A 26,352-nucleotide genomic window follows, 5' to 3' on the forward strand; every position below is an offset into this window, starting at 1 on the left:
CTATGTGACAGGCTGTGTGTCAGGGAATGGATTGCTTTTAACAGGCAGTGGAGGTCCCATCCATCCTCATTTCTTGCATTCTCCTGTGTGATCCTCTATGATAACACAGTATTACACCACCAAAGACTCAATTCTAGTGTTTTGATTGTGATGTCCATTAAGAAAAAATGTAACGGGCTCATCCAACTAATCACTTTCCATGAATAACTACTGAAGACAAGGCTAAAATAGGTTAAGTTTTTAAAGGAAGCTAATTGTCAAGATATATTAAGTAGATAATTGTATCATGGGACACTGATATGGCAACAGTCAGAAAGGTGGACGTTCATTGATCCATTCTGGCCAATATTGTCCTAGAAGCTCCTACTTAGCCAGCGTCTTCCCCCCCCCCTTTCCCTTGGTTTTTAATCTTAGCTTCTCAGAATGAAGCTGAATGGAGACTAAATTGCTTACAAGAAAAAAGAGTTGCGAACGGTTTTAATAATGATTCTAGTAACTTTGAGAGAGTGTCAACAAAGACTTATGCTTCTCTGGCAACAGGGCAGGAGAACTGCATATCTCCTCTTCAGATCTGGCTCCAGAGCCATCGCACCCCCCCCCCAAGAGCAGGGCTCCTAAATGTTTATGTACACCGACACGCTCGCTGTCTCGCTCATAAGCACGTCCACTGTCTCTCGCGGGCTGTGTGTGTGCGTGCACGCGTGCATGCGTGCCTTACATGGTAACAAGATAACGCGCCACGTCTAGGCTCCCCCTGTTATTTGTATTAAATAATGACATGATGATGTGGGTGGCCTGTAATTCCCCCATTTTCTGTTAACTACCCTGCCCAAGTAAACTGTTTTGTGATCTCTCCTAGATGGAAATCCTGTATGAATGTGGAAGCCATTAGCAGAGTAATTGCTGTCTGTTACCATGACAACCAGCCGCTGCAGTCACCTGCCCGAAGTGCTGCCAGACTGCACCAGCTCGGCTGCGCCCGTGGTGAAGACGGTGGAGGATTGTGGCAGCCTAGTGAATGGGCAGCCGCAGTATGTCATGCAAGTTTCGGCCAAGGACGGGCAGCTGCTGTCAACAGTGGTGCGGACTCTTGCCACCCAGAGGTAGTACCGTTATTAAAATAATTGAATCTGTAATTGATCCGGAGGACTCCGTCAGATGGAAACTGCCAGAGGGAACGTAATTAGCGCTCAGGTCTTTGTGTCAGGTGAGAGGAGGTGCCACCCAAGTTCTCGCGGCACCGTTTCTATAGCGATGGGGCAGAAAGCTAAAATTCACCTTGTTGAGTTTTCCACTTCAAGTCACACTTGCAGAGAAAGCCAGGCAGGGAAAGATCCCACGAGACACAGGGTCGCTTTCTTTACATTTGTTATGTGGACATCGCTATGGTAATTACACTCTTGTCGCCAGGCGCTCACAGAGGTAGCCCTTTGTTAGGATGGAAGGAAGGAGGCTCTTGATTTCAGATGACAGAGCCAAAGTGATTGAACTTGTGGGCACAACTTCTGAAGGGACAGTCTTGGTGCTTGTGCCAATCAGCACCGCCTGGTGGGAGCACCCCCCAGGCCTTCTTCCCAGGTGATCTCTTCTCTGGCACGTCCCCCCGTGGGGGTCTCTTCTGTGGCCCCCTCCTTTGTGCCCCATGGGCCCCCCACTCCTGATCCTTCCCAACACACCCTGCCCTTCGAGGTACTTTTGTTCACACCGCCACAGCTCGTCTCCCCTGAATGAGGAACCAAAGCAAGGCCAAAGGTTCTAAACAGCCTAGAGATGGCTCACCCAGGCCAGCACTTTGTCCCTGGAGGTCTCTCTTGTGCTGTTGCTACCCAACGGCAGATTGAGACACACAGGCTCCCTGGCCAATACGTGCTCCTTGGCTTCTCCAACTTTCTGTCGGTATAGGTAGGGATAACTCTGATCGATGAAAGTACAATGTCTATCAACACTGGACCTGTCCTCTGATACCAGCACCGCTTCTGACCCAGAAGCTCTAGGCCAGTCACACTAGTGGCTCACCTTGGTCTGAGGGAGTCAGCCAAACCCTACAGCAGAGAGACAGGCGCCCAAGCACCTGCAGCAGGACTGTTGGCAGCACCAGAGCTTTTTCTGTCGTCCCAGCCTGGACACGGTGGCCGCCAGACACGGACTCAACCCTCAAGCATCTTGTACACGCTGCCCATGCATCTTCTACTGCCCACTGTGCAGTGCTCGCCAAGGGATAGAGTAGAAAAACATCGGTATATATTTTCCCACCTCTTGAAAAGCTTGTAACAATTGGTTAGGACTCAGAATATGACAAGGCAATGAGCATCATAGCTCTTCTGTGAACTGAGACAGGTCACTGCGTGTGCACCCGTCAGCCTTCAGACACCCTGTTTAGTCAGGAAGAACAGGGTACAGAGCTAAGATGAGGTAGACCTGTGAGCGAGGGTGGGTGGGTGGGTGTGTGTGTCGGGTGTTCTCACATGTTCTCCTATCACGTGGTCATGTAAACCAGATGATTTTTGACTTTCACATCCATTTGGCTCAGTAGGAATGAAGGAGCCAGGAACAGTCAGAGAAAAAAATCAACTCCTTCAGCTTCCTTCTCCCAGCTTTGAGCAAGAGTGGGTCCCACTTCTGGCCAAGTAGGAAGTCTTCTCTTCTTTTAATCCCTGTTCAGCCTTCACTCATTCCCAGGATCATCCCAGAAAGGCCCTTGGGCAACAGCAGTGCTTCCATGGCTGTTTCCATTTGGCAAATAGATGGTGTCAAAGAGAGCGATGGGTCCAGGTCAGGCGGGGGCAGGTAGAGAGCGATGGGTCGGGGTCGGGCGGGGACAGGTAGAGAGCAATGCGTCCCGGTTGGGCGGGGGCAGGTAGAGAGGCGGGTCCTCAGGCGGGCACATACAGTGATCACATAGTGTAAAACCAAATGCCCAATAAAGGACAATATGAGAAGCGATATAAGATGATATCGATCAGAAAGGAACGGCCCTCTCACAAGACACAGTACGCACAGGGAGCGGAGACCATCTTCGTTTGAGCCCTTCATTGGCCACTAACATCCCTGATGAGCACTACATCATTTGATTTTCCCTGACCTGTGTTTCCCTACAAGTGAAAATAGTCCCACATTTACTACATGCTGGTCCTTATTCTAAGCTTCGGATTTGGACGACCTTTTCTCATCCTCACATCATCTCTGAGGAAGGCACCACTCCTTGCACCTATTTTAGAGAGGAGGGAACTAAAGTGCAGAGAGATGACATTACTTGCACCACATTAGCCAACTGGTAGGCAGCAGAGCTGGGGTTCAAGCCCAGGCAGCGGAACTCCAGAGCCTGCCCATGAACCACTACGCCGTGTGCCTTCATGGAACGTGCAGGGCTGGTTTTTCTTTTTCCAGATTAATGGCAGAGCTCCAGACTGAGGTTGTCTCTGTAGGACAGACTTGTCATTTGCATTCGGCTTAGTATCCTTAGCAGCCCAGAGAGCATCCTCGGGAACCTCGAAGGATCCCCTGCCCCTCAGCTCAGCGCTCTGGCTCAGACAGCACTTCTGTGTTATGGCTCGAGAGCTGGCCGCCAGTTAACTTGCCTCCCCTTACTCTCCCACCCTAATGAAAGCAGAAATGAAAAGAACCTCTGAGTATTTGAAAGTGTCCTGGTTTGGTTCAAAAGACACGATTTGCCTAGAAACTGCAGTTGATGTCATTTCAAAACAATTTCCGTTTTTAACGGTGAGGATAGTTCTGATTTTTTGATTGGCAGTTTGCCTGAACAGCATCCGCGTCCAAGACAAAATAAGGTGCTGCTCACTTTCACCCACTTTTGGCCCTGGGCCACCCCCTCCTTCTTTATATTGGCAAAAGGAGGTACCCAAGGACCCCAGCCCCCACTGCCATGTACACGGAGTGTACATCTAGGGTCTTAAAGCAGGTGTCTGTTTGAGCAGTTGCCGCTGGGGAAGGTCTGAAGGACACGGAGCCGGAGGACCATCCTCTTGGTGACGGTTTCCAGCCTGGTGACTGGCAGATGCCCCTCCTTCTCTTGCAGCCCCTTCAATGACCGGCCGATGTGCAGGATCTGCCATGAGGGCAGCAGCCAAGAGGACTTGCTCTCCCCCTGCGAATGCACGGGGACCTTGGGGACAATTCATCGGAGCTGCCTGGAGCACTGGCTGTCGTCCTCAAACACCAGCTACTGTGAACTCTGCCACTTCAGGTTTGCAGTCGAGCGCAAACCCAGGCCGTTAGTGGAGGTCAGTAATTGGGGCATGTCCTGAAAACTTAGCTCTAATGAGCAAATGATGTCTGCTTTTATGCCCGGATCACAAACCCGTTGCAGCTCAGTGAAGCACAGCCGTAGCAGTGTGAGTGTGAGTGTGTTGTGTGCATGTGTGCGTGTGAGACACACAGACAGAAACAGCTCACACGCTCACTCCGGAGCCAGCAGTAGAAAGGTGATCTCCATGAGGAGACAGGAGAGGGCAAGTCAGTGAGAGGAGAGCGGGGAAGTTGACAGAGCTGCTCTCCCTTTTCCCATCCCTGCGAAGCGGAACAAAAAGACCCAACACTTTCTCTTTGCATACCATCTGCCCAATTTGAAGCAACAGGTAAGTGGGCATTTGAGTTGATAGCTTGAGAGGTCACTGTGAAAAAATGGAGGTGCACAGTGTAACGGATGCCGACTCAGACTTCCGGGCTTTGAATAAGTTCCATGACCTTAGGTAAGTAATTTTACCTCTTGAAATTACTATGAAGCGTAAATGAGGTAAGATTTCTAAAGCACTTAGAATACCAAGTACATATCCAAGTGTTTGAATTTAAAAAAAAAAAAATCTCTCTTAGGAAATTCTACACAAGCTTTTTTCAGCTAATAACCTAGAATTGGAATCTCTTTTCTTTAAAAGGCAGGCATTTCAACCCAGCCATTAAAATGGCAGGACACTGTCATATTTTAGGAGCCACACATTTCTACTTTAAACCAAGGGTCTCGTCCTATATTAGCTAGAAGCAGTGGAAAATATCATTAGACTATTATGCCCTCTTTCCTACCCTCAAGTTCGACTAGTCAATTAAAAACTGGATGTGAGCAACAATAAGTGTTCTAATATATTATGAGCCAGAGCTAATTGAAAGAGACCCGAAACCAAAATTACGGGCCTCTAATCCAGACCCGCTGATAACCCTCCCCCTTCTTTCAGCAGCTGACCCAGCAGAACTTTGGCATTAAACTAAAGCTAGAAATCAAGACGCCCTTCTTGGAGACTATTTAAAACAGGACGTTTGCGCCTCGGCACTTAAGGCTCTGGAGAGCTCTACATACACCTGCTCTCCAGTTTGACCTTGAAAATTTAATCAGGACCTGTAAACTTGGGCCTGTTTTAGCTACGACTTACTTGCCAAATAGCATAAAATTTATTTGACTTGCCTCAACACACCCTCTGCTTTAAGACTCCAGATTGAGTGACCTCTTAACTTAGTGGTCTTGCTGCTTGAATTCCACTATCAGAAATTCCTATTTGCAGAGTGCCCATCAGGGATCTGGCCCCATGCCACATTCCCTGGGATTTACATTTCAGAACTTCTCTGCAGAGGTGGGGGCGGGGGGGGGTAGGTATAATTAAACGATAAACAAGGGAGGTGAAGGTTTCTCAAGCCCAAAGCCAAAAGTTAAAAAGAAGCCTAGTTCTCCTTTCCAGAAATTTCTGGAACCTCCCCAAGTTGATATTGCACCTTCTCCCGGGAAGCTAGCTTCCCAGAGTAAAAATAAAACAAAACACAAAAACACAACACTGTTTCAAAAGGCCTACAATCCAGTGGTCTTTACTGTTAACCTCCCCAGTAAAGAAGACTCTTTATTTTCGCTTGGTAAAAACCCCAGTGTGTGTGTGTGTGTGTGTGTGTGCGCGCGCACATCCGTGTGTGCTCACATGCACACATGTTGGTTTTGCCCAGCTAACTAGCTGGTGTCGAATCACCCGGTGAACCCCTTGCATCTCAGAGAGGAAAACATGCACCCACACACAGAGGTTCCTCAAAACTGCCTAACTAAGCTTGGCCATAGACTCTGGGATCTTAGGCAGCCGTCATTACACGAGGAATCGTGGCAAATGACCTTGAGAATGTGTGAGGTGCTCTGTAAGATTTAGGGCCTTGCCTACAAAAACTTCACCCAAACGGTCACCGGTGGTGAAATTTTCATTGCACAAATGGAATGTGACATTTTTCAGAGTTAATGATGATTGAACAAGTTGAAAGTGAAAGGCAAACCTTCTCAAGCCGGGGGAGGCTGGCCGTTTGATCATCCCATGGCGAAATGAACTTGCTGTTTGACCACAAGCAATAAAAAGAAGTTGTCTTTGGTTTCTCAGCTGGAGGACAAATGAGAACCAGGTGCAGGCAGATTTCTCAACAAATGACATTTCTAATTGACTCTTCCACTCTTACCAAAGGGCAGGTTTATCCACACTGAGCTTTGCTTCATATTTTTATCTCGAGATAGCCATGCATCTTTTTTGGAAAATCAGCAAAACCCGCCTATTTGGGTTAAGCATCGGGAGTATTGTTACTTTATTTCTCATTTGCACTCTTTCAATTGCTCTAATCATTACTGTATCCACCAGTTGGATCTGCCTTCTCATTAAAGCAAGAAAATTCTATAACATTGAATTTCAAAATCAATGTGATAATAACAGCTTCTTGTTTGCTAGAGGAAGTGGTTGAAAAAGTCATTTATAAATGTTATTTGTCAGCACCCAGGTGTTAACGTTGGTCGGAATCACTGTCACACCTCAAACTCCCACTGTTCAGGAAACTCCCCCAGTCCTTAATTCAACATAGCCCTCCTCCTCCTGATCTCCACCGCTGTTCGGAAAACACCGCCCTTTCCCTTCTTTTCCTGCATTGTCTGAGGCCAGCAGCTGTTCATTTTTCACAGAAACCCAGGGTTTCTGCCTACAAGTTTCGACTTATAATGGCCAAATCGGTGGGCTGGTTTGTATTAGCGCCTCCAACCTGGCCATCACGTCCTCACTTAACCAGTGCCCATCTGTGAGACATACAGCTCAGTTTCTCAGGGCTGCAGTAGGGGGGAACGTGAGCTAGGGGCTCTCCATGATATCCTTAGTCTCTATAAATACTTTCAAAAAATACATTCCACACTTAAGAATGAGGACATTCTTCGCTATGTGATCTATACCTTGATAAGATGATTGTGTGTGTGCCTATCTACTAACCTCCCTCCCTCCATGGGCAGACTAAATCATGTAGTGTCCTCTGGTAAATTCGTGGCCAATTCTATATCCTAAATTTTTTTTATTGTTTACCTTTTTTTTTTTCCGCTGCTAAATCAGCCAGTGTAACAAGAGCTAGTTTCAACCCAAGAGAGCTACATTGTGATCATCTGGTTTATTCAGATGTGGGTGAATTTCCTCTAGTCCGGCTTATGTAAATCTCTTCAGGTCTGTGTCGATCAGGCAAAGCTTGAAAGGGAAGCATCCACACTGTACGGAGCAAAAAGGAAGAGCTGATCCAACGTGCATACATCTCACACCTCCACGGACAGCACTTCTCTCCTCTGAAGGCGACGTCTTTTTCACTGATGATGGAAAATTTACCCAGTGGCAGTTTGTCAGATAAATTATCCCCAAGAATAATGACCTGGTAGAACGCAGTAAATAGACATCCACTAACCATAAAAGGATTGGCTGAATGACCAGCCTGGGTGGTTTTATGGGCTCCTTCCTGCTCATTTTCAGTTTTCCTCATCTCTCTGTAAATTGAACTCTGATACCATTCTTTTACAACAAAGGGAAAAATACAGAAAGCCAATAAAAGTACCATGATGCGTTCCCCAAAACGTGTGCCTTGCCTCCCGCCTACCGTGGTGATCACGTATCTGATGGCGCGGTTTGCCAAGGAAACCCATCTTATTATGTGTAAGCAGCGTGCTGGCAACATGAGTTTCCACTGATAGGAGTATCTGGCACTGGGCTTTCCTAGGACATGTATCAGCAACACCCACCCTCGCCCGGAGACTTACAAAGTAATACATCAGCTCAGCACCATCCTGATGAAAAGGAAAGAGCCAGGAAATGGTGCAAATCTGAGGCGAAGAAAGGCTTCCTAGGATCTGCTCTTCCTCTGATCAGGGAGACGTGGTGATTTTTCATAGAGGGAGTGATTAGGTTTCCATATTCCTAGTTCCTTTACACAGACCCAGCTGACTGATAAGAATGGGAGGAACAATTTAAAAGCTGTTCCCTGCGACTCAGAGGTTGAGCGAAACTGAAACTGAGAATGTTTTCACACGTATCAGTTACTCAGAATAATGGGATGTAAAGCTAGAGAGAGGAGGCTTAAGGGTTTATTTTTCCCTAAACTTTTTATTTATGATAGATACATATTTTTAAGTCACTAGAGGAAAATGTTTCTAAAGTGTGCCCTGGATTCAGAGTAATCTCGGGCCCCGCAGCAGGAAGCGGAGCTGAACGGCCGTGGAGAAACCACTTTGTACCTCGGCATTTGCTATTTAATAGATTTAAGACTTCCCTCAAACCCTCTTAATAAGTATGTATCAGGCTTAAGGTGGCGACATTGCTTGGCTCTTCTTACAGTGGGTTGGGGTTGGGTTTGCTTTTTAATATATCCGTTTAAGTAAAAACATGAGCTTTGGGTTTCGAAGCAGGCAAATTCCCATCAGCGAGCCCTTGTAGCATCGGGGTAATTAGGGAATGATACCGCAGGGGACATAAAGGCATTCGAGGAGCTTCCCAGGCGTGCGCACTGCCCACGCCACTCTTCGAAGGCAGGCAGGCAAGCTCCCCTCCTCACGCCAGCTCACGAGCGAGCCTAGCAAGGAAGGGGGCGGGACCGGGATCACACACGTGACAGGCACTGCAGAAGCACCAGCTCTTTAAGTCCACGCACGAACAGAGAGCCTCCCCTCCCCCAACCGCAAACCGTATGCCGTCCTTTGGGCCTGTGGTTATAAATCTCAGAAGGTGGCACCATGGCCTTACGGTTCAAGCCAGACCCGGCCGGACAAGGTCTTCCAGGAGACACACCAGCGACACAGCTTTGCGCCACACAGCACACAACGAGATTCTGACCCAACCTGGCTCCCACTCCCTGGCCGGTGCTCAGTCAGGTTTGGCGGAAGGGCAGGGATTACAGCCCCGTAGGCACGCCAGGCGGTAAGGAAAACACACGCCAGGCCTCTGCAGGAAACCGCTGGCCCAAGTTAGAAAAGTGTGGTTGGGAGTAGGGCGGAGGGGGTCGAATCGGAAAGCCTCCAGCCCAGCTAGCCTCTGCCAAGCTTTTAGGAATCCCAGCACTACACAAACACGGCACCGTGGTCCTGGAGAGGAAAACTCGTATTAAACATTCGGGAGATGAAGACACAGGTTTACCGTGGCTCCGTGAGGCGGACTCCCTTGGCGAGAAAGAAGAAAGGCTCATGCACTGCTCTCGGCTTCTTCCTCCTACTCCGGGTCCTGTTCCGAAGGGACACCAGGGACGACGAGGTCACACCGTGGCGTCTGCGGAGTGGGATGGGAGGGCTTTGGCTGAAACCGCCAGGAGCTCCCACTTCTCACTCTCACTCCCGGGCTAACCGCCTCCACCTGAGCTCAGGGCGGGTCAGCACGGGTTCCTCCCGCTCTGCCCCCAGGCTTCCTGGTCCCTCCTAACCGGAGGCAGCTGTCTGACCCGCTCCAGGGGAGGCTGAGGCTCACAAGGCAGAGCAAGGACTTGCAGCATGGAAGATGAAGAAAGGGGAGCGTGCTGAGGAACCTCGTGTGTATGTTGGAGATACGAGAAAGGAGGCCCTCCCACTCAGTGAAATCCAGCCCGTGACTTAGCCAAGCAGGACTTAACATCTGTACCCTGGCCACTGGCCTGTAACTGTAGTGTATGTCACCCTGGGCTGGCCGCCCACGGCCTGCACTGAGAACTTGGGCAAGTCATTTCTCCTCTGTATGCATTAGCTCCTCACCAGCCACGTAAGGCAGAGCTCACAAACCGGCTGGCTCACTGATGCACACAGGTGTGCTTTTTGCTTCAACACTTTTTTTGAAAATTTAATTTTATGTTTTTTAAAGATTTTTGTCTATATATTTGAGAGCAAGAAAGAGCATGAGGGAGCAGGCTGCCCGCTCAGCAGGGAGCCCCTCCGACCATGGGGCTCAGTCCCAGGACCTTGGAACCATGACCTGAGCCAAAGGCAGACTCTTAACCGACTGAGCCACCCAGACGTCCCAACACTCTTTTTTTTTACAGGAATTGGAATGCCTGTAGGAAGGATAAGCTCTCCCAGTTCATCCAGGCCTTGCCTCTTGCTTATACCCACCCAGCACCCTTCACCCTGTTGTATTATCTGCTGGCCATTTACATTTGGGATTGCAAAATTGGGTGATTTCTTCCACCCGTCAGAGTTTCCTGATAGTACAAGCACCTTTTTTCCTACCAGCATCTTTCTTTCAGGTTAGTTTAGACTGAACCTACACATCTCCCTCCTACTGTTCCCACATCACAAGTGAGCTGGAACGGCTGGTTCAGAATCACAAGGCAAATGAACCACGAAGAGACGGTGCACCAGCATGGACGGGGCTGAAACAACAGCAGTTCCGTACCTGGCACTTACAGCTCCGCTTAGTGTTGGCCAGACACTTCCTAAACCTCGGGTAAGGTCTCTGGACAGGCCGCAAGGGCACCATCCTTGCTGACCTCAGGCCTGAGAGCCTCCACCCTATAGTTGTTCAGTCTTGAATTTTCGTCTTGGTTCTGGTGGCTAATTTGGCAGTTGCTTCGTTACTTAAAGCTCAGTTACAAAGAAGCTGTTTTAAGGTGTCTATTAAATTCACAGCTTGCTTCATTAAAAATCGCTTCATTAAAAAAGCAAGCCAACCGAAGTGCTCACGTGGTCGTGCCAGACAGGAGGGAGCTAACTGCTCGGTGCCTGTGTTTTCAGCCCATCCACTGTGGGTAAGGGATTAATTTGGAGGGAAAATCCAGTTCCATGCATACAAAGAATTACATGACCAGACTCTATTATTTTAAATCGTATGGATCCTTGCAGTGAACTTGGGTTGAAATACAAATTAGAATCCATGTTCTGAAGAGGACCTTCAGCGGTCCCGCAGCTGCTCCCTTCCACTGGCTCACGGAGGACACAAAGATGCAAAACGCCAAGAGTCGCTTCACCCGACTTGTGATTTTCATTCATTATTTTTAAAAATACAAAGGAGGGAGCACCTGGGTGGCTCAGTTGGTTAAGCATCCAACTCTTGATTTCGGCTCAGGTCATAATCCAGGGACGAGGGATCGAGCTCCGCATCGGGCTCTGCACTCAGCGTGGAGTCTACTTGTCTGCTCTCCCTCTGCTCCTCCCCCCGCCTTGCTTTCTTTCAAATAAATACATAAAATCTTAAAAAAAAAATAAATTAAAAATACAAAGGAGGATGAGGAATAATGTGTCAAACAGGTGTCTCTCCACCACCTAGAACTAACAAACCTTAGCATCTTGTGAGCAACGGACCTTTCGAAACAGCTGTAGTCTTCACTAATTCACCCTCGGGTGTTCTCAAATACAGGAGAAAACGGAGCCAGGTTTTCCTCAAGCATATCTGGGCCAAGAATGAGAGGAAGTAAACAAAATGAGACTGATAATCCTGCAAGATTCCGGCCCCCTCTTAGCTAACTCCCAATGTAAGAACAAATAGTGCGGCTTGCACTGGCCACCAAGAGGTCCACTTCTTTGAAAGGCAGGCAATTAGAGGCTATTACGTGGGAGTTGGGGGTGCCGATAGTGGAGGTGAATCTGTCCCCGGGCAGCTGGCGGGAGAGCTTTGTAAAGGGGAGTTGCTGTGTCACCGGATGACTAAAGCTGGTAATCATCTTTCCCTAAGTCCTGCCAAAACAACAAGGCGCAGTTAGCTCACGGAACTGCCCTGTGCAGGCACAACGTGTCAGGTGGAAAAGAAGGGAGACGTTGATTGCAGATGCCCTGGCGCAAATTTCAGATGCAGAGTTCTAGACGCTGCACACGGCCCCCCACTGGGGGCTTCCGCCCACCCTTCTCTTGCCTCTTCGGTTTTGCGTCAATAGCTGACACTTTCCACTCCAGAAAAAGAATACACATTATTAAACAAATAATGGTGTGAAATGATTGCAGTTAAATGCTGCCTAATGAACAGTTGTTTTTGAACGAGCACTGCCGAGAAGTATCTTCACTTAGGCAGTGGGAGATCAGTGGCTGTTCGTTCGCAGAGTGATACCCTGCTATGTGCCTGTCGACACGAGAAACTTCATTTTTCAGAAGAGGCACAGATCTTGACGTGACCCCCAAATCCAGGGGCATTCATTAATTTCATTCTGAGTCCACCTATTTGTGTCCTCAAGATTTCACATCCCAAAGTTTTTTTTCTCCTTAAGTTATTTACCCACCTCCCAGGCAAAGGGGAACTGTGGCGTGCTACACTGCTCATGTGACCATCTGATTCCCATGTCTCTATCCTCATATGGATAGTATCCGTTTTGTAGGTAAAGAAGCTGAGGCTTTGAGGGGCGCCTGGGTGGCTCAGTCGTTAAGCGTCTAACTTCGTCTCAGGGCGTGATCCCCACGTTATGGGATCGAGCCCCGCATCAGGCTCCTCAGCTGGGACCCTGCTTCTTCCTCTCCCACTCCCCCTGCTTGTGTTCCCTCTCTCACTGGCTGTCTCTCTGTCAAATAAATAAATAAAATCTTAAAAAAAAAAAAAAAGCTGAGGCTTTGAGATGGTAAATTACTCTGCAGAGATCTTAAGTGCTTTCAGTCACAGGGCTAGTAGGTGGAGAAGCCAGGAGAATCCAGGTCTCCATGACTCCTTGATGTCCCCACCATACCTGGCTTCTTCCGTCCTGCCTCGAAAGTACTTCTCTTCTCTTCTCTTCTCTTCTCTTCTCTTCTCTTCTCTTCTCTTCTCTTCTCTTCTCTTCTCTTTTCTCTCCTCTCCTCTTCTCTTCTCTTTCCTTTTCCTTTTTTTTCTTTTCTTTTCTTTTTTATTTATTTATTTGACACAGAGAGAGAGCACAAGCAGAGGGAGCAGCAGGCAGAGGAAGAGGGAGAAGCAGACTCCCCACTGAGCAGGGAGCCTGATGTGGGACTGAATCCCAGGACCCTGAGATCATGACCTGAGCCAAAGGCAGACACTTAACCGACTGAGCCACCCAGGCACCCCAAAAGTACTTCTTTTCACTTGCTCGTTGACATGGGATGTGCACCATCAGATTATTTTTTTTAGATTTATTTATTTATTTGAGAGAGAGAGTGCACACAAGAGAGGGCACGAGAGAGAGAAGCCAAGGGCTTCTCCACCCGTGGCCAGCCTCCTAAGAGACTAGATGTACTGATGATTAAAGCCCTGACCTCCTCTTGACATTGAATTTGCCTGTTAAACCTAAAGCTGCTAAGGGAGTGGGAGAATGAATGGGCAGAGCACAGGATTTTTAAGGCAGAGAACCTACTCTGAACAATGGTAGATACATGTCATTTTGCATTTGTGCAAACCCGTAAAATGTACAATACTAAGAGCGAACCCTAACGTAAACTCTGGACCCTGGCCACTGATGAGGTGTCAGTGTGGGTGCATCGACTAACAAATGCACCACTCTGGTGGGGGTGCTGAGAATGGGGGAGCCTCTGCAGGTGTGGGGGCAAGGGACATATTGGGAACTCAATTTTGCTATGAACCTAAAATTGCTCTAAAAAATAAAGTCTGTTTGGGGTCCTGGGTGGCTCCGTTGGTTAAGCATCTGCTTTCGGCTCAGGTGTTGATCCCAGGGTCTTGGAATTGAGCCCTGTGTCAGGCTCCCTGCTCAGTGGGGAGTCTGCTTCTCCCTCTACCTCTTCTTCTGCCCCTCCTCCCCCAACTCATGCTCGCTCGCTCTCATGCTCTCTCTCTCGTGCTCTCTCCTACGTGCTTTCTCCCTCTCAAATAAATAATCTTAAAAAATAAAAAAATAATGTCTATTAAAAAAAACCACACACAGACTTGAGCTAGGTCGGATTGAGAGTGAGTGGAATGGCATGGCTTCTCTGTGCCTCTTTCCCCCTCTAGTCCCAGGCAGTCCAAGCTCTTCCTTACAGTGCGTTCGGAGCTGGAGAGGTCGTTCTTCACTTCCAAGGACGTTACCCACCCTTTGTTTCTTCTCATCTGGTTACTCCTCCAGATTCAAGTCTTCATTTTACTGAGTCATTTGGTCACCAATTTCTTCCGAGATTCCCCCTCAGGGAGAGATGTCGTTAGAAAGTCCGGTGAACGCAACGGTGTTAAGAGCCTTTTCCCTCCTTTCGTGAACAGTTGTGGAGGCCAGTCACTCACAATGTGGCTGTCTGCATTGGTGAGGTAAACTTCTTTAAAGACGGTCCTCCAGATCATTCAGGTTGGTAAAGCTGGTTTTGCAACGCATGAAGGAAAACACTGGCTTTTCCCTTGAATTATTTGTGTAATTGCCTCCTTTCTTTGCTTCCCTTTCGTGACAGGTGCAGCAAGTTTGGGGAAAGATAAGAAAGACCCTGTCGGGTCTGGTGGCTTGGGTTCCCTCCTTCATTTTTCACCAACTGTGTATTTCTGGGCCTCATGAACCAGCTGCCTGCGTGCTTTCAGCTAGGACCCTGTGATATCGTCTGATACAACTTTCCTTTGCAACCCATTATTACAGAGAGGGATAGATTTGCCCTGCAATGGATGTGTGAGAGGAAAGTTAGGACTGCATGTGTATAATGTGAGGGAGAGAGAAGACTCACCTGAAGCTTTTAGTTTCCTGAAAAATGGATTTTAATTCTTAGGTACGCCACTTATGAAAATGTAAAAAGGTCTGCTTGTGAAGATTGAGCTCAGGTTAAAAGAAGAAAAGGAAATATTTTCTACTCATGGCTTGATCATTCCTTCACCTCCAGCAATGCCATTAGAAACAGGAGGTTGGAATAAATGGTGAGGTTCAGAATCTTTTTGGGCTCACAGGGAAGATGGCTAATATGGTATTATATATGAAATGCTGGCAAGTGCTTGCAGCAGGAACACTGTAAAATAGAATTTATAGGCATTTCAGGACTTTTATCTGGGAAGAATCAGTAACAGCAGAAATTCGGAGGTGAAGGGAAAATATCTACCATCCTAGAAAATAATGCCTCCGCCCCTATTTTCCTATGTCCAAAGGCTCGATCTTTGCATGAAAAGTGGGAGCTGCCGGGAGAAAAGGCATGAGAGATGGGAGGAATAAAATCGCTCTAATGTTTTTCTAAACACCAATTTACCTGCTTAAAATCTACGTTGAAATCCAGAAGTCATCCACACACCAAAATACACACATTTTCAGCTCTTTGGAAGACATACCTGACAGATACATACCTGAAAAATACCCCAATTAGATGAAGATGTGGCAAGGCAAAAGGAAGACCAAACCAAAGTTCACGCCGGATGGAAGGATTCTTCAGTGGAATCTACAAGACACTTCAAAGTATTTTTACCAACGGGCTTTTCCAGCCTCAGATTTTGTGCGGCTTTATTGAGATTTAATTCATGTGCCATAAAGATTCCCCCCCCCCACTTAAAGTGTACAGTTCGGTGACAGCATATTCACAGAGGTGTGTGACCATCACCACCATCCATCGTAGGACATTTTCATCCCTGAAAAAGAAGCCTACTTCAGCCTTCACTCCGCGGTCCTCGCCGCTGCCACCTCCCGCCCTGGGCAACCACTCATCTGTTTTATATCTCTGTGGATTTGCCTATAAATGGAACCCTACAGCATGTGGTCCTTTGTGATCGGCTTCCTTCACTTAGCCTAACGTTTGCAAGGTCTGGTGTCAGATTTTGCAGAAAATGTATCTTCATCTTCCTGGCTATTCTTTTATGTATTCTTGATCCCTTCCCAATATCCTCCTTAATATGCCTCTCCTACTAGTCATCACTGACTGACTGCTTGCCCTGCGCCCCTGTTTTAGAGCCTGGAACGTTCTGTTTGTGCCTGCAGCCATCTCCGTTTTAGAAAGGAGGACTCCGGTACAGAGATGTCAATGGCTCTTTTTCCTCCAGGTTTTGTCCCTTCCCTATCACAGTTTATGAGCTGAAACCCTGTTCGTTTTTTCTCTCTTATTGTATGGAAATCATATGCACATTAATTTTTTTTTATATTGTCTGAATGCTTTCTATCTTTGCTCAGTATGAGTCCTTTTCCTCCTTTAAGCCCATTAATTTAACTTGGTTGCTTTCGTGACTCTGCTGCCCTGCAGCCATACAATTAATTTTTTAAATATCACATTTTGTGTGCCCTCGGTTAATTTTTTTTTTTTAAACCAGCATCTAAGGTTTTGATGGATTCTCAGAGGCAGTCAAATCCTACTACTGTCCACATTCTTAAATTTTTCAAAGCTCAGAAAGTTGACCCGGACCAAGCAGTGTCTCAAGACGATTTAAGGAAATGTTCTAGGACAGTGCTTCTTCCCCCTCAGATCTGTTTGAGAATCTGATAAAAGCTTGAACTCTCTCCCCTGAAAGGCGCAGACGTCTAGTGTTCAAATACAGTCTCAGAGGGCTCACGAAGCCCTGAACCTTAGTCAGGGACCCCTGATCTGGAAAGACAGGTATGTAAACAGCAAGGGAACATGTAAGGTTTCCAAAAGTGTCTCCTGCACCCTTAAAATGTTTTGCACGTGAGAAGTAAGGGAAATTTCTCAACACATCGCCGCATATTCCCTCTTTCTTGAGGAGGCCACATAATTCTGTGGGTGCCACCCAGTGCATATGATTTGCTAGTCTTGAGGGGAGAGCTAGGGATTCAGTCATGCACATCTGCGGGACCGGGCTGGTTATTAACTCAAGTGCTTCCATGCTTGGCTTGCTTCTGCATGGGGACATATTGGGGGCACATGTCTCCGGATCACTCAAGCTAAAAATGTCTGTGTGTCTCCCAACTGGAGTGGAGCTTTCCCACAGACAGCAACTGTGCTCATCCAGCCGGACTCCTGCTTGCCCTGCTATAAATGCCAGTCCTTGATGGCATGACCCATGTCATTTGAACTGTTGTCCCTGCCCCTTAAGAGTGTCTTCCCTGAAGACAGCTCTGTGAGCTTTGTAGCAAAACGGTCCATAAACAAGAGACGTAATGCCAGCCAATACCACCATGCTCTGCCTAGAATTCTGATAGTCAGGGCCCTGTACCCAATGAAGGATAGCCCCAAAGTCCAGGGAAGCAATAAAAACAGGTGGCTGGGTTGGCCTGGACAGAAAGAGGGAGACTCTCTAATCTAGACGTGAGGAGGCTTGGGAAGGACATGTCTGAAATCGTGAAAATCATGCACGGCTTAGACAGTGTGCACGTGGAGTGGGTAGAACCATCCAATGGCTTGCCTGCTGGGGGGCTTTTGAAATTTGCCTTTGAAATTTGAGGACAGGGAGATTCGAACAAAAATACAGAGCTATCAGCAAATACTGCAGCGCAGGGACCTAGGCCACTGCCTCCAGTGGAGCTCTGAGAGATTCCAGATCCAGTCATTGCTAGGCGGTGCCTCCTGTCCACAAGGTCCCATCCTATCTATTTGGGATCCTTTTTGGCAGTAGGTGGCCCTGGTGAGACTGTCTCTTCTGTCCACCATCCTGCACGTACTCCCTGTTTCACTGTGACCCTTACCCCACACCCTGCTCGGCGGTGGGGGTGGGGAGGGTCCTCACACTCATATCCTTACTCTACCTCTGAGGGACGCCGATTTTTTTTTTAATGTCCCATTTTGAGGATGTGGCTGTGAATTTGCTTTCTCTGTATATATTCCTTTAAGCATCTCCAAGGATCAAAACAGATTCATTATCCTTATTCCTAGTATTCATCAGAGTCTCCTCTTTGGTCCAGGGTTCCAGTTGGGGCTCTTACATAGTACGCTGGCACCTTTTGTCCCCTGATCCAGTCCTTATGCTGGAAGTGATTATTCAAAGCTTCGGAAACCTGGGGTCCAACAACAGGCCAGCAGAGAGGGGGTCAGACGCCAACCACTGTACCAGCTGCAGGGCCGGGGGCCCCATAAGAGCCCAATGAAGCAGGGCCCAGGGACCCGGGGCTGCTGGTGGCATCCTGTTTATAACAGACTACACAGTATGATGTCATTGCCTCCCAGAGCAAGTCATTTCTATTTTTGGCACAATGCGTGCCAATTATCAATTTCTTCTGGAAACTTCTGTTTCCTTGCCCTCTAGCCTCCCTTCTTCATCTCCTCTTCTTATGCCTCTGGCTTTACAATGCTCACATATGCCACATAATTCTGCAGCACCCTTTCATATTTTGGATAAGCAATCTCCATTTGGCTGTGATCACTTCTGCACGGTGATGATCTAAAATAATTAGAGCAAAATGATTCCCATTTTGCTTATATCTGAAGTTGTGATAATATGTAAAATTATTTTGCCATCTAGTCCTGCTGTGCCACTCATCTTCGGAAAATTTCAAACCATTGTTGTGAGTGTGTGTAGCATTTGTTTAAATAATGCCAGCACCAGATGATAATGTCTCAGACCCAAATATGGCATTTATGCAGCATTATAGCCCATTAATTGGCTTATTGGCCTGAATCCTCCAGGGACCATCACAGATCTCTAGGGTGCCCTTGGACGTGACTTATGCTTCAGCCAAATCACAGCTGTGAATGGCAGCGCAACTGCGGTGCGTGTGACTCTGGTAAAAATCGCTTTGCTGTATTTGGCCAGCAGAGTCAGGGCGAGCGGTCTTATGTATGTACCCGTGTATCTCAGTTAAACTCATCCTGTTTCTGCTCAAAGCGATCCTCCGGGCCAGAAGGATTTATACTCTTCTTCAGCTACTATTTATCAAGCACAAATTAAATATTTTAGGAAATAGGAACATAATTGCGAACAGGCCAGAAGAATGCTGTATACTAATAGAGCTCACCTGCTAGGGAGAAAGACGCAGGATAAACAAGTGAATAAATGCAAAGGTTACTTCTGAGAGTGATCAAAGCTATAAAGGAAGAACCAAGTTGTCATAAAGAATAACTTGGTGAGAGAATGCGTGGTGGTTTGTGAAGGCTTCTCTGAAGAGGTGACCTTTGAACAGAGACGTGACCGAGAAGGAGGAGCCAGACATGGGAAGCAGAGTACCAGGCAGAAGGACCAACCCCTGCAGAGGCCCTCGGCACGAACCGGGTCAGCATTTCCCAAATCAGGAAGGAACACCGAGAAGGGCATGGCTTGAGAGGTCAAAGGGGCCAGATTCCAGGTGCCTAAACTCTTCCCTCACGGACCCGCTGGTGCTCTGTTGAAGCGTGTGGCCTCCTTCTCAGAATCATGGAATGCATGGATGGCCCATTTGGCATGCAACGATAACCCGTTATACTCTAAAACAGCTATCAAAGTACTGAAAACCCAAAAGTTGTGATGTAAAATCTAAGTGCTTCTTTAACACATTTTGTGGCAGATCTGAAGTAGCAATATGGCACGATGTCTGCCACAATTTAATGGGATGTGGGATATCTGTGATTTTCATTGATCACAAAGCCACAAGCACTGCTCATACCAGTAAGATTTTCTGCATAACTCAATGAGATGCTAGATTTCACTTAGAGGTTGTGAAAATCCCCATCCCCAAATCACAGATCCTGTGACTCCTACCCTCGGACCCCCAACAACCCGGGCCGCATCACACAGGGCTCATGGGCCACAGCGAGGCGTTAGGCTCCGTGCCATGGGGAGCCGCCGGGGAGTCTGAATCGACAGAAGTGGGGTGATCTTGCTGCTTCAGAGAAACTGGCTTCGAGGGTAACAGGAGCAGGAGGGTGAGGAGGCAACCGCAGTGAGAGGCGAGGCTGGCTTGGGAGAGTAGTGGCACTGGAGAGAGAGAGATGTGAATGTGTTCAAGATGTCTTCCAGAAGAACCAACAGGACGCTCGGATCCCTTGCCTGCGGGGCACAGGGATGAGGAGAGGCACAATCAGGATGGGGAGGAGGGGGTTGACAGGAGCCGGCAGGCGCTGTGGGACAACATGGGTGGGAGCTGCGTGACGCCAGTGACCCCAGGGCTCCGTGGCGGACCTGGTCGAGTTGGACACATTGCTTGCACAGACGGAGAGCTGTCTAGGAAGCAGCGAATACACAGCATGGGCTCAGAAGAGCCCCGGGCTGAAAGACGATGCACACATTCTCTAGTTGAACCCGATGCCTTGAACAAAAGTGGGAACTTGAGGCAGAGAGAGAGGGTCCTTCACCAGTCCCCTCAAAGCCGCACCGTCCTCACTCCTGTGAGGGAGACTCCTGTTTTTTTTACTCCCCCAAAGGTGAAAAAACTTGACGAGGAGCATTTGGGGGAGCTCACAGGGTGGGGGGGCCTGGGAAGCAGCATCTCTGCCCCCCTTTTATTCCCTGCATGGTGCTACTTCCCCAACCTTATCTACTGTGGGAGGTAACAGAAATCAGGATCAAGGTTTCATGTATTTATACATGAAACTAATATAACATAGTAAAACACTCTATGTCCATTACACTTCAATTAAAAACATTTTTCTTCAAAAAATTTTTTAAGAAAAAAATTGCTGTAAGATTTTATGCAGTATAAAAGCAAGCTGAGGGAAGAGTTGAAAGAACAGTACACTGGAGATCTCGAACCCTGGCTCCTCTGCTATGTAACCCTGAACGAGTGCCTTAACCTCACTGAGGCTTAATACCCTAATTCAAAGTGGGAATAATCACACCACCTGCTGTTATTAAATTCAGTGAAAATATCCGGCACATAATAGGCACTCAGTACATATTTTTGGTTGCACCTGAGTTGTATAATTTTTAAATGGACATCTGACATTTTCTTCTCGTGTAGTTCAAGGTAGTTTTCAGGGTAGAAAAAACATTGTAATTGTGACCAAAAAACAGTACAAAGGACCTTGAATAATTTACTGGATTTCTCATGCTGTTTCATGACCTGTGGAAAAACAGATGGCATTCCACAATTATTTACATCTTTAAAAAAAACTTGAACTGAAACTACAGGTTTTTCACCTTGGAGCAACAAAATAATGTGTAGATATTTCTCTTGGAAACCTAAAAAGAACGCTACGTAAGGATCTCTACTCCAGAAGACTGAACGCAGTAAACTTCAGGACTTGATGTCTACCCACCAACTGAAGTGTCTCCTCACCAATCGATTTTATTAATCTAATTAATATTGTAAGATCCTCTCTGGTCAGGGCTAGTGGCATCCAGATGTTTATTCATTCATTTTCATTAAAAGCATCGACTGAGCTCCAGCACTGCTCTTGGATCGAGGCATACAAGAATGAACGGAAATGAAGTCCCTGTCACATAGAGCTCTCGATGAAGTAGGGAGCAAATTATAAACAAGTGAACAGACAAATAAATAAAGAGCATCTTTTCAGAGAGTGTCGTGCGCTCTGTAGAAAATATAGCCAGGCACCGTTAGTAGACGCAAGGAGTGTTTGCAACACGAAGGTACCATTTGAGCTGAGACCTAAATATTGGAAGGAGCCAACTGTGCAAGTATCTGGGCAAAACCTGCCCTCCGTATGGGAACAGCCACAGGTAAAGGTTGGACATGAAGGGGGAGAGGGAGTGGGGCCGTGGTCAGAGCGGTAGGCAGGTGTGAGGTCAGGTCTTCTTGTAGTCCTAGGTAAAAAGTCTGGACTTGATTCTGACCATTGGAGAGCCTTAAGCAAAGGAGCTATGTGCTCTGATGGATGGACGTTCAAAGTTACCCCAAATGGTTTTGGAGCCAGACCGTAGGGAAGCCAGAGCGGAAGCAGGGAGGCTGTTGCCTTCCATATACAAGATGATCGTGGCCCAGGGATGGCAATCGTGGCCCAGGGATGGTGGCCATGGACGTGGAAGGAAGCGCACAGATCCCAGATACCAATTGAAGGTGGTGCCGATAGGCGAGGTGTGGTGGGTAAGACAGAAAGAGAACAGCCGGCTGCGCGACTGGGTGGGTGGTGATGTCATTCGCTGAGATGGAGGAGATGTGGAGAAAAGTATGTGCTAAATGCAGAGTTCTGTTTTGGACAGATTGAGTCTAAGTCGTCTGTTAGTCATCTAAGTGGAGATGTTGAGTGGGCTGTTGAATGCGCACATCTGGGGCTTTGGAGGGAGGCCAAGGCTGGAGAAGGACATTTTAGGATCACGAGCAAATCCTCTGTGAAGTTTTCATTTGAGATGCGTTGCTACAAGCCCGGTTGGATGGATATCCGGAGTAAGCATCTCCTTCAGCTCCCCCAGAGTCAGAATTTCTTTCTGGGCGACTTCAGCTGTCCTGGAAATTCACTGACAGACTGGAGTTCGGGGATTTAAAACATCGGTAGGAGTTTGTTTGTTTTTGTTCTCTGTTGTGTCTCAAGTAAACGGAAATGCATGATTTTCATGTTTCGTCCTAATCTCCAGATCATGCAAAGGACCCATCACTATCCGTCTGATCACTGCACTGCCCCTTTGACCTTGCAGCTCCCCAGGCAAACTGACAGCTTAGTGTGAAATGAGTTGGGCTTCAAAAATAAGACCCACGCCAAGGAAGGTAAACCCTTGGTTAATAACTCTGCCAAGTGTCAGATTAACAGGACACACTCAAGCAGATAAACCCATTGAGTAACCATGGTGAGACCTTGCCTTCTTTTTCCTTTTCCTCTCCATAAATTTGTGACGGTTCTATCAGTTGTTATCCTTTCTGTCAGTTTCTTCCATTCTCGTGATGGATTCTCATTAAGGAGATTCATGGGGAAGGTTGTAATCGATCAGAGCTATTAGCCACCAGAGTATAATCTGGTTCCAGTACAAACTGACCCGCACGCTGTCCTGTCTACCTTGAGGATTTAAGCCGATTAACTCGGAGCCTGGGAGACAGGATCTAATGTCCTGGAGCTCTGCACCCCCTTCACTCCTACCCCCCAAGTAAGGGATTTAACAAATTGATGCTGTAATTAGATCCGAACCCACAGTTAGCCCACCTTGGAAGGCATCACTGGTGCCCGACTCACCTTGGATGTTACACTCACAGCCAGTGAATGACACTGCGTTGCTGGGGGAATGCTACTTGCCTTCCCTCTGCTGTCTCTGGCCCCATGCTGCTGATCGCCATGGGGATGTTCTGTTTTGTTTAGACAGTTGGTTGGGTGGTTGGTTTTTGTACCTATTTCCAAGAGCAGATCAGTCTCCTGGTTCGGGAACGAGTTAGTGATTGGAATGAGGTAACCCCAGAAAAATAGGCAGCTCGTTGCATAGTCTCTGTGCTTTATGTTTCTGATGGAACCAGAGAACAGAAGGCAGGAAGGGTGCCCGCGTTGCCGACAGATCCCCTGGCCACCGCGTGGGTAGGCCAGCCAGGTGAGAGATGCCATACAAACTGGTATTCTCAAGCATCGACCTCAGCTTTTAAAGCACAGCTAACCACCAAGTATAAGCAGAAGACTAATGTTAAACTAAAGCCCCTTCAAGAACGATATTCTAGCTGCAAAAGCTGTCCACAAGTGGCAGGATAAATTAGTATCAGGCTCCCAGGGAACTCTCTTACACCAATAAAAACATTGAAGGTACGAGCCTCCTTCTACCCACTTCATCTCCTCACTACCCACTGCCTTTTTTTTTTTTTTAACTAAGAATGATGATAGAAGAGACTATTTTGGAGCTAGACAACGTGGATCAAAGCCAAGGTCAATCTTTTACAAGTCATTTGACTTCTCTGTGCCTCAGTTGCCCTATCTATAAAACGCTGGTGATAATAGTGGTGCCTCTTTCAAAGGTTATTGACGAGTAAGTCCGTTACTTCACGTAGCATAAAGACAGTGCTTTGCATATCGTAACGCGTGAGTAAGCGGAAGCTACCGTCACTGACTGAACGTTGTAAATGCCGAATGTGCGAGATGCCAGTGAGGAAGCATCCACCCAGGGTCAGGTGGCAAGATGGACACACAAACCAACCTGCCACTCTGTCACAGCCTGCTCTGTATTACATATTTGGGAAATGAAGACGCTGCTACAGAACAGATTCAATACTCTATGTATGATACGTATTATAAGTGTAAGTGATTAGAGCGGCACAAGACAGCAAAAAGTCAAATTGAACAATAATTGAGATCAACCTTTTGTCTATTGTGAATGAGGCCAAAATGTCTCTGAGATTAAATGCCCAGACATTACACCTCATTGTGATGTGGTAAAAGAATTAACATACAACAGAACAGTAGCCTAAGAATATTTTTTTAAATTACCACGATAACGTCCTGGCCAGCCAGTCCTTCAGCTACCTGATGAGCCAGTAAAACAGCAGGACTTACTGTAGCCCACCTAGCTGGAAACTTGCCAGAAATCTAGTGCACACACGCGCACACACACGTGCCATTTGGCGCAGAAAGAAAATGGAAATATGGAAAGCAAGGAACAGCAAAGTGAGGCTGGTTTGAATCCCACCCCGACCCCCCACTTGCCGTCTGTCCTTAGGTGAGTCAGCAAACTCTCTTCTCCCCGTGTCTGCATCTGTAAAGTGGGGATAATGTGAGCATATGCTCCACAGCGTTACTGCGAGGCCTCAATGAGACGGTGCGTAATTAACTCGGCTTTCTAGCACCGAGCTTGCCCCCGCCATAGTGCAGCACTATTTTTTTCTCCTCGCTCTAGTTCACAAAGCACTAGCTGGACACCTCCCTCCCTGACTCCCTCTTCTCTCCCTATCTCTCACTCAGTGCCCCTCTCCCTCTCTCCCTCCCGATGTTTCCTACACAGCTAATAAATATATATCTGTTTACATGGGTAATCCATGTTCATTTGAGAAGAGCAAGAAAATACATACAAAGCAAAAAAAAAATTAAAGACCACTCATGATTCCACCACCAACAGTGGCTGCTGTTTTGCTAGGAATCCTTCTGGTCTTTGTCTATGTAAATCCACTCCGTCTACGTCAGTGTAAATGTCTATGTGTTTGTAAATATAACATTACCGATACAGGATCATAGTATACATTCTGTCCAGTAAACTCTCCTCCTGCCCAGCAATGTATCACGGCAGTCAATATAAAACGTGCAGTAGCCTTTGAAATTACTCTATGGCGGTCTAAGTAAGTTCTGTCATTTATTTAGACAGTCCCTTCTTGCTAGAAATTTGAGGTGTAATCAAATTTCCTCTGTTATAAACTCTGCTTGTGTAAATATCCCATAGCAACCTCTTTGGATACTCTGGCAGACATTCTTACCAGAGAACAGAGAGCAGTTTTTTTATTCATCAACAGGTCTTACCAGTGGTTTTGTTCATGGGACCTGCATTGGTGTAAGAGATCAAGAACACTCGGGGTTCTGAAGAAGTCACAGACTTTAACATAATACTACTTATTTAAAGAACTTCATACCTGGGGCACCTGGCCGGCTCAGCCGGTAGAGCGTGCGACTACTGATCTCAGGGTTGTGAGTTCAAGCCCCACACTGGGTACAGAGCTTTACTTTAAAAACAAACAAAAAAACCACAAACAAACAAACAACTTCATACCTAAATATGACCCAGCAGTAAATAGTAAATAACATAAAGAGTAAGCTAAAAATATATATAGAGAGAGAGAGTTAATAATGTGCAGAATCCAGATATTAGATGATCATGTACATATAAAAAAGGCCTGGAAATTTTTCTGAAACGTAGATCAAAGAACCATTAGAAAATGAGAAACTGGGAACCAGTAGTAATACTAATCTCACTTTTGTGATTTATCTTACACTCGATGGAGATAACCAATGATTTATAATTACCTCCTTCCACACCTGAGTCATTTCATTGGGTAATGTCAAGGACCACATAGATAAGTAAAATACTAAATTAATTTTCATAAAATGTATTCGGAATTCTCCAGCAGAAGGAACTGGGGGTAGTCTTTGCAGGGAGGTCCGCTTCTCTGCGCACATCTGTTGCCTATTTATTGAGAATCTACTATGTCCCAGCCAGTGAGGATGCAGAAAAGCAGGCCAGGCTTCCAGATCTGCTTCCAGGGAAAATCTGCAAGAGGAATCAGGTTGCCACAATTCGGGCAACATTGTTTAAGGAGCTGGATTTCTGAATGCCTTGCAATTTTAGTATTTTTCAGATATTTTACAGATAGGACATCTGAGCAAGAGTAGAGAAATCCAAGTCCTCTCCTCACTGTGACCCCTAAGTCACCTGAAGCAATCATTAACCTTGCTGAGCCTCCATAAAATTAGGAGAATCACGTCCAATTCCTACTCTCCACCTCGTAGCGATAGTCCCAGTATTTAGGCAAGGAAGTGTTATTAATAAGAGCCCGCTGAATTTCTTGAAGCCACTGAGATGTGTGCAGTAACAGGACGATGCGTGGCAGGGTCGATATCCTTTTGCA

At 47.0% G+C, this 26,352-nt stretch overlaps 1 protein-coding gene across 1 annotated transcript in view; it reads left to right on the forward strand.

Moving 5' to 3' along the window:
* MARCHF3 (membrane associated ring-CH-type finger 3) overlaps window positions 1-26,352 on the forward strand; it is a 135,416-nt gene that overhangs the window by 99,617 nt on the left and 9,447 nt on the right. The window contains exons 2-3 of the mRNA XM_045794818.2: window positions 860-1,103; window positions 4,037-4,241. Of these exons, the coding sequence (XP_045650774.1) occupies window positions 916-1,103; window positions 4,037-4,241 (393 nt within the window). The 5' untranslated portion in view covers window positions 860-915. The remainder of the gene's footprint in view (window positions 1-859; window positions 1,104-4,036; window positions 4,242-26,352) is intronic.

Source organism: Ursus americanus, chromosome 5 (assembly GCF_024610735.1).
Source record: "Ursus americanus isolate L20-20 chromosome 5, mUrsAme1.1.p, whole genome shotgun sequence".
Classification (NCBI taxonomy): Eukaryota; Metazoa; Chordata; class Mammalia; order Carnivora; family Ursidae; genus Ursus; species Ursus americanus.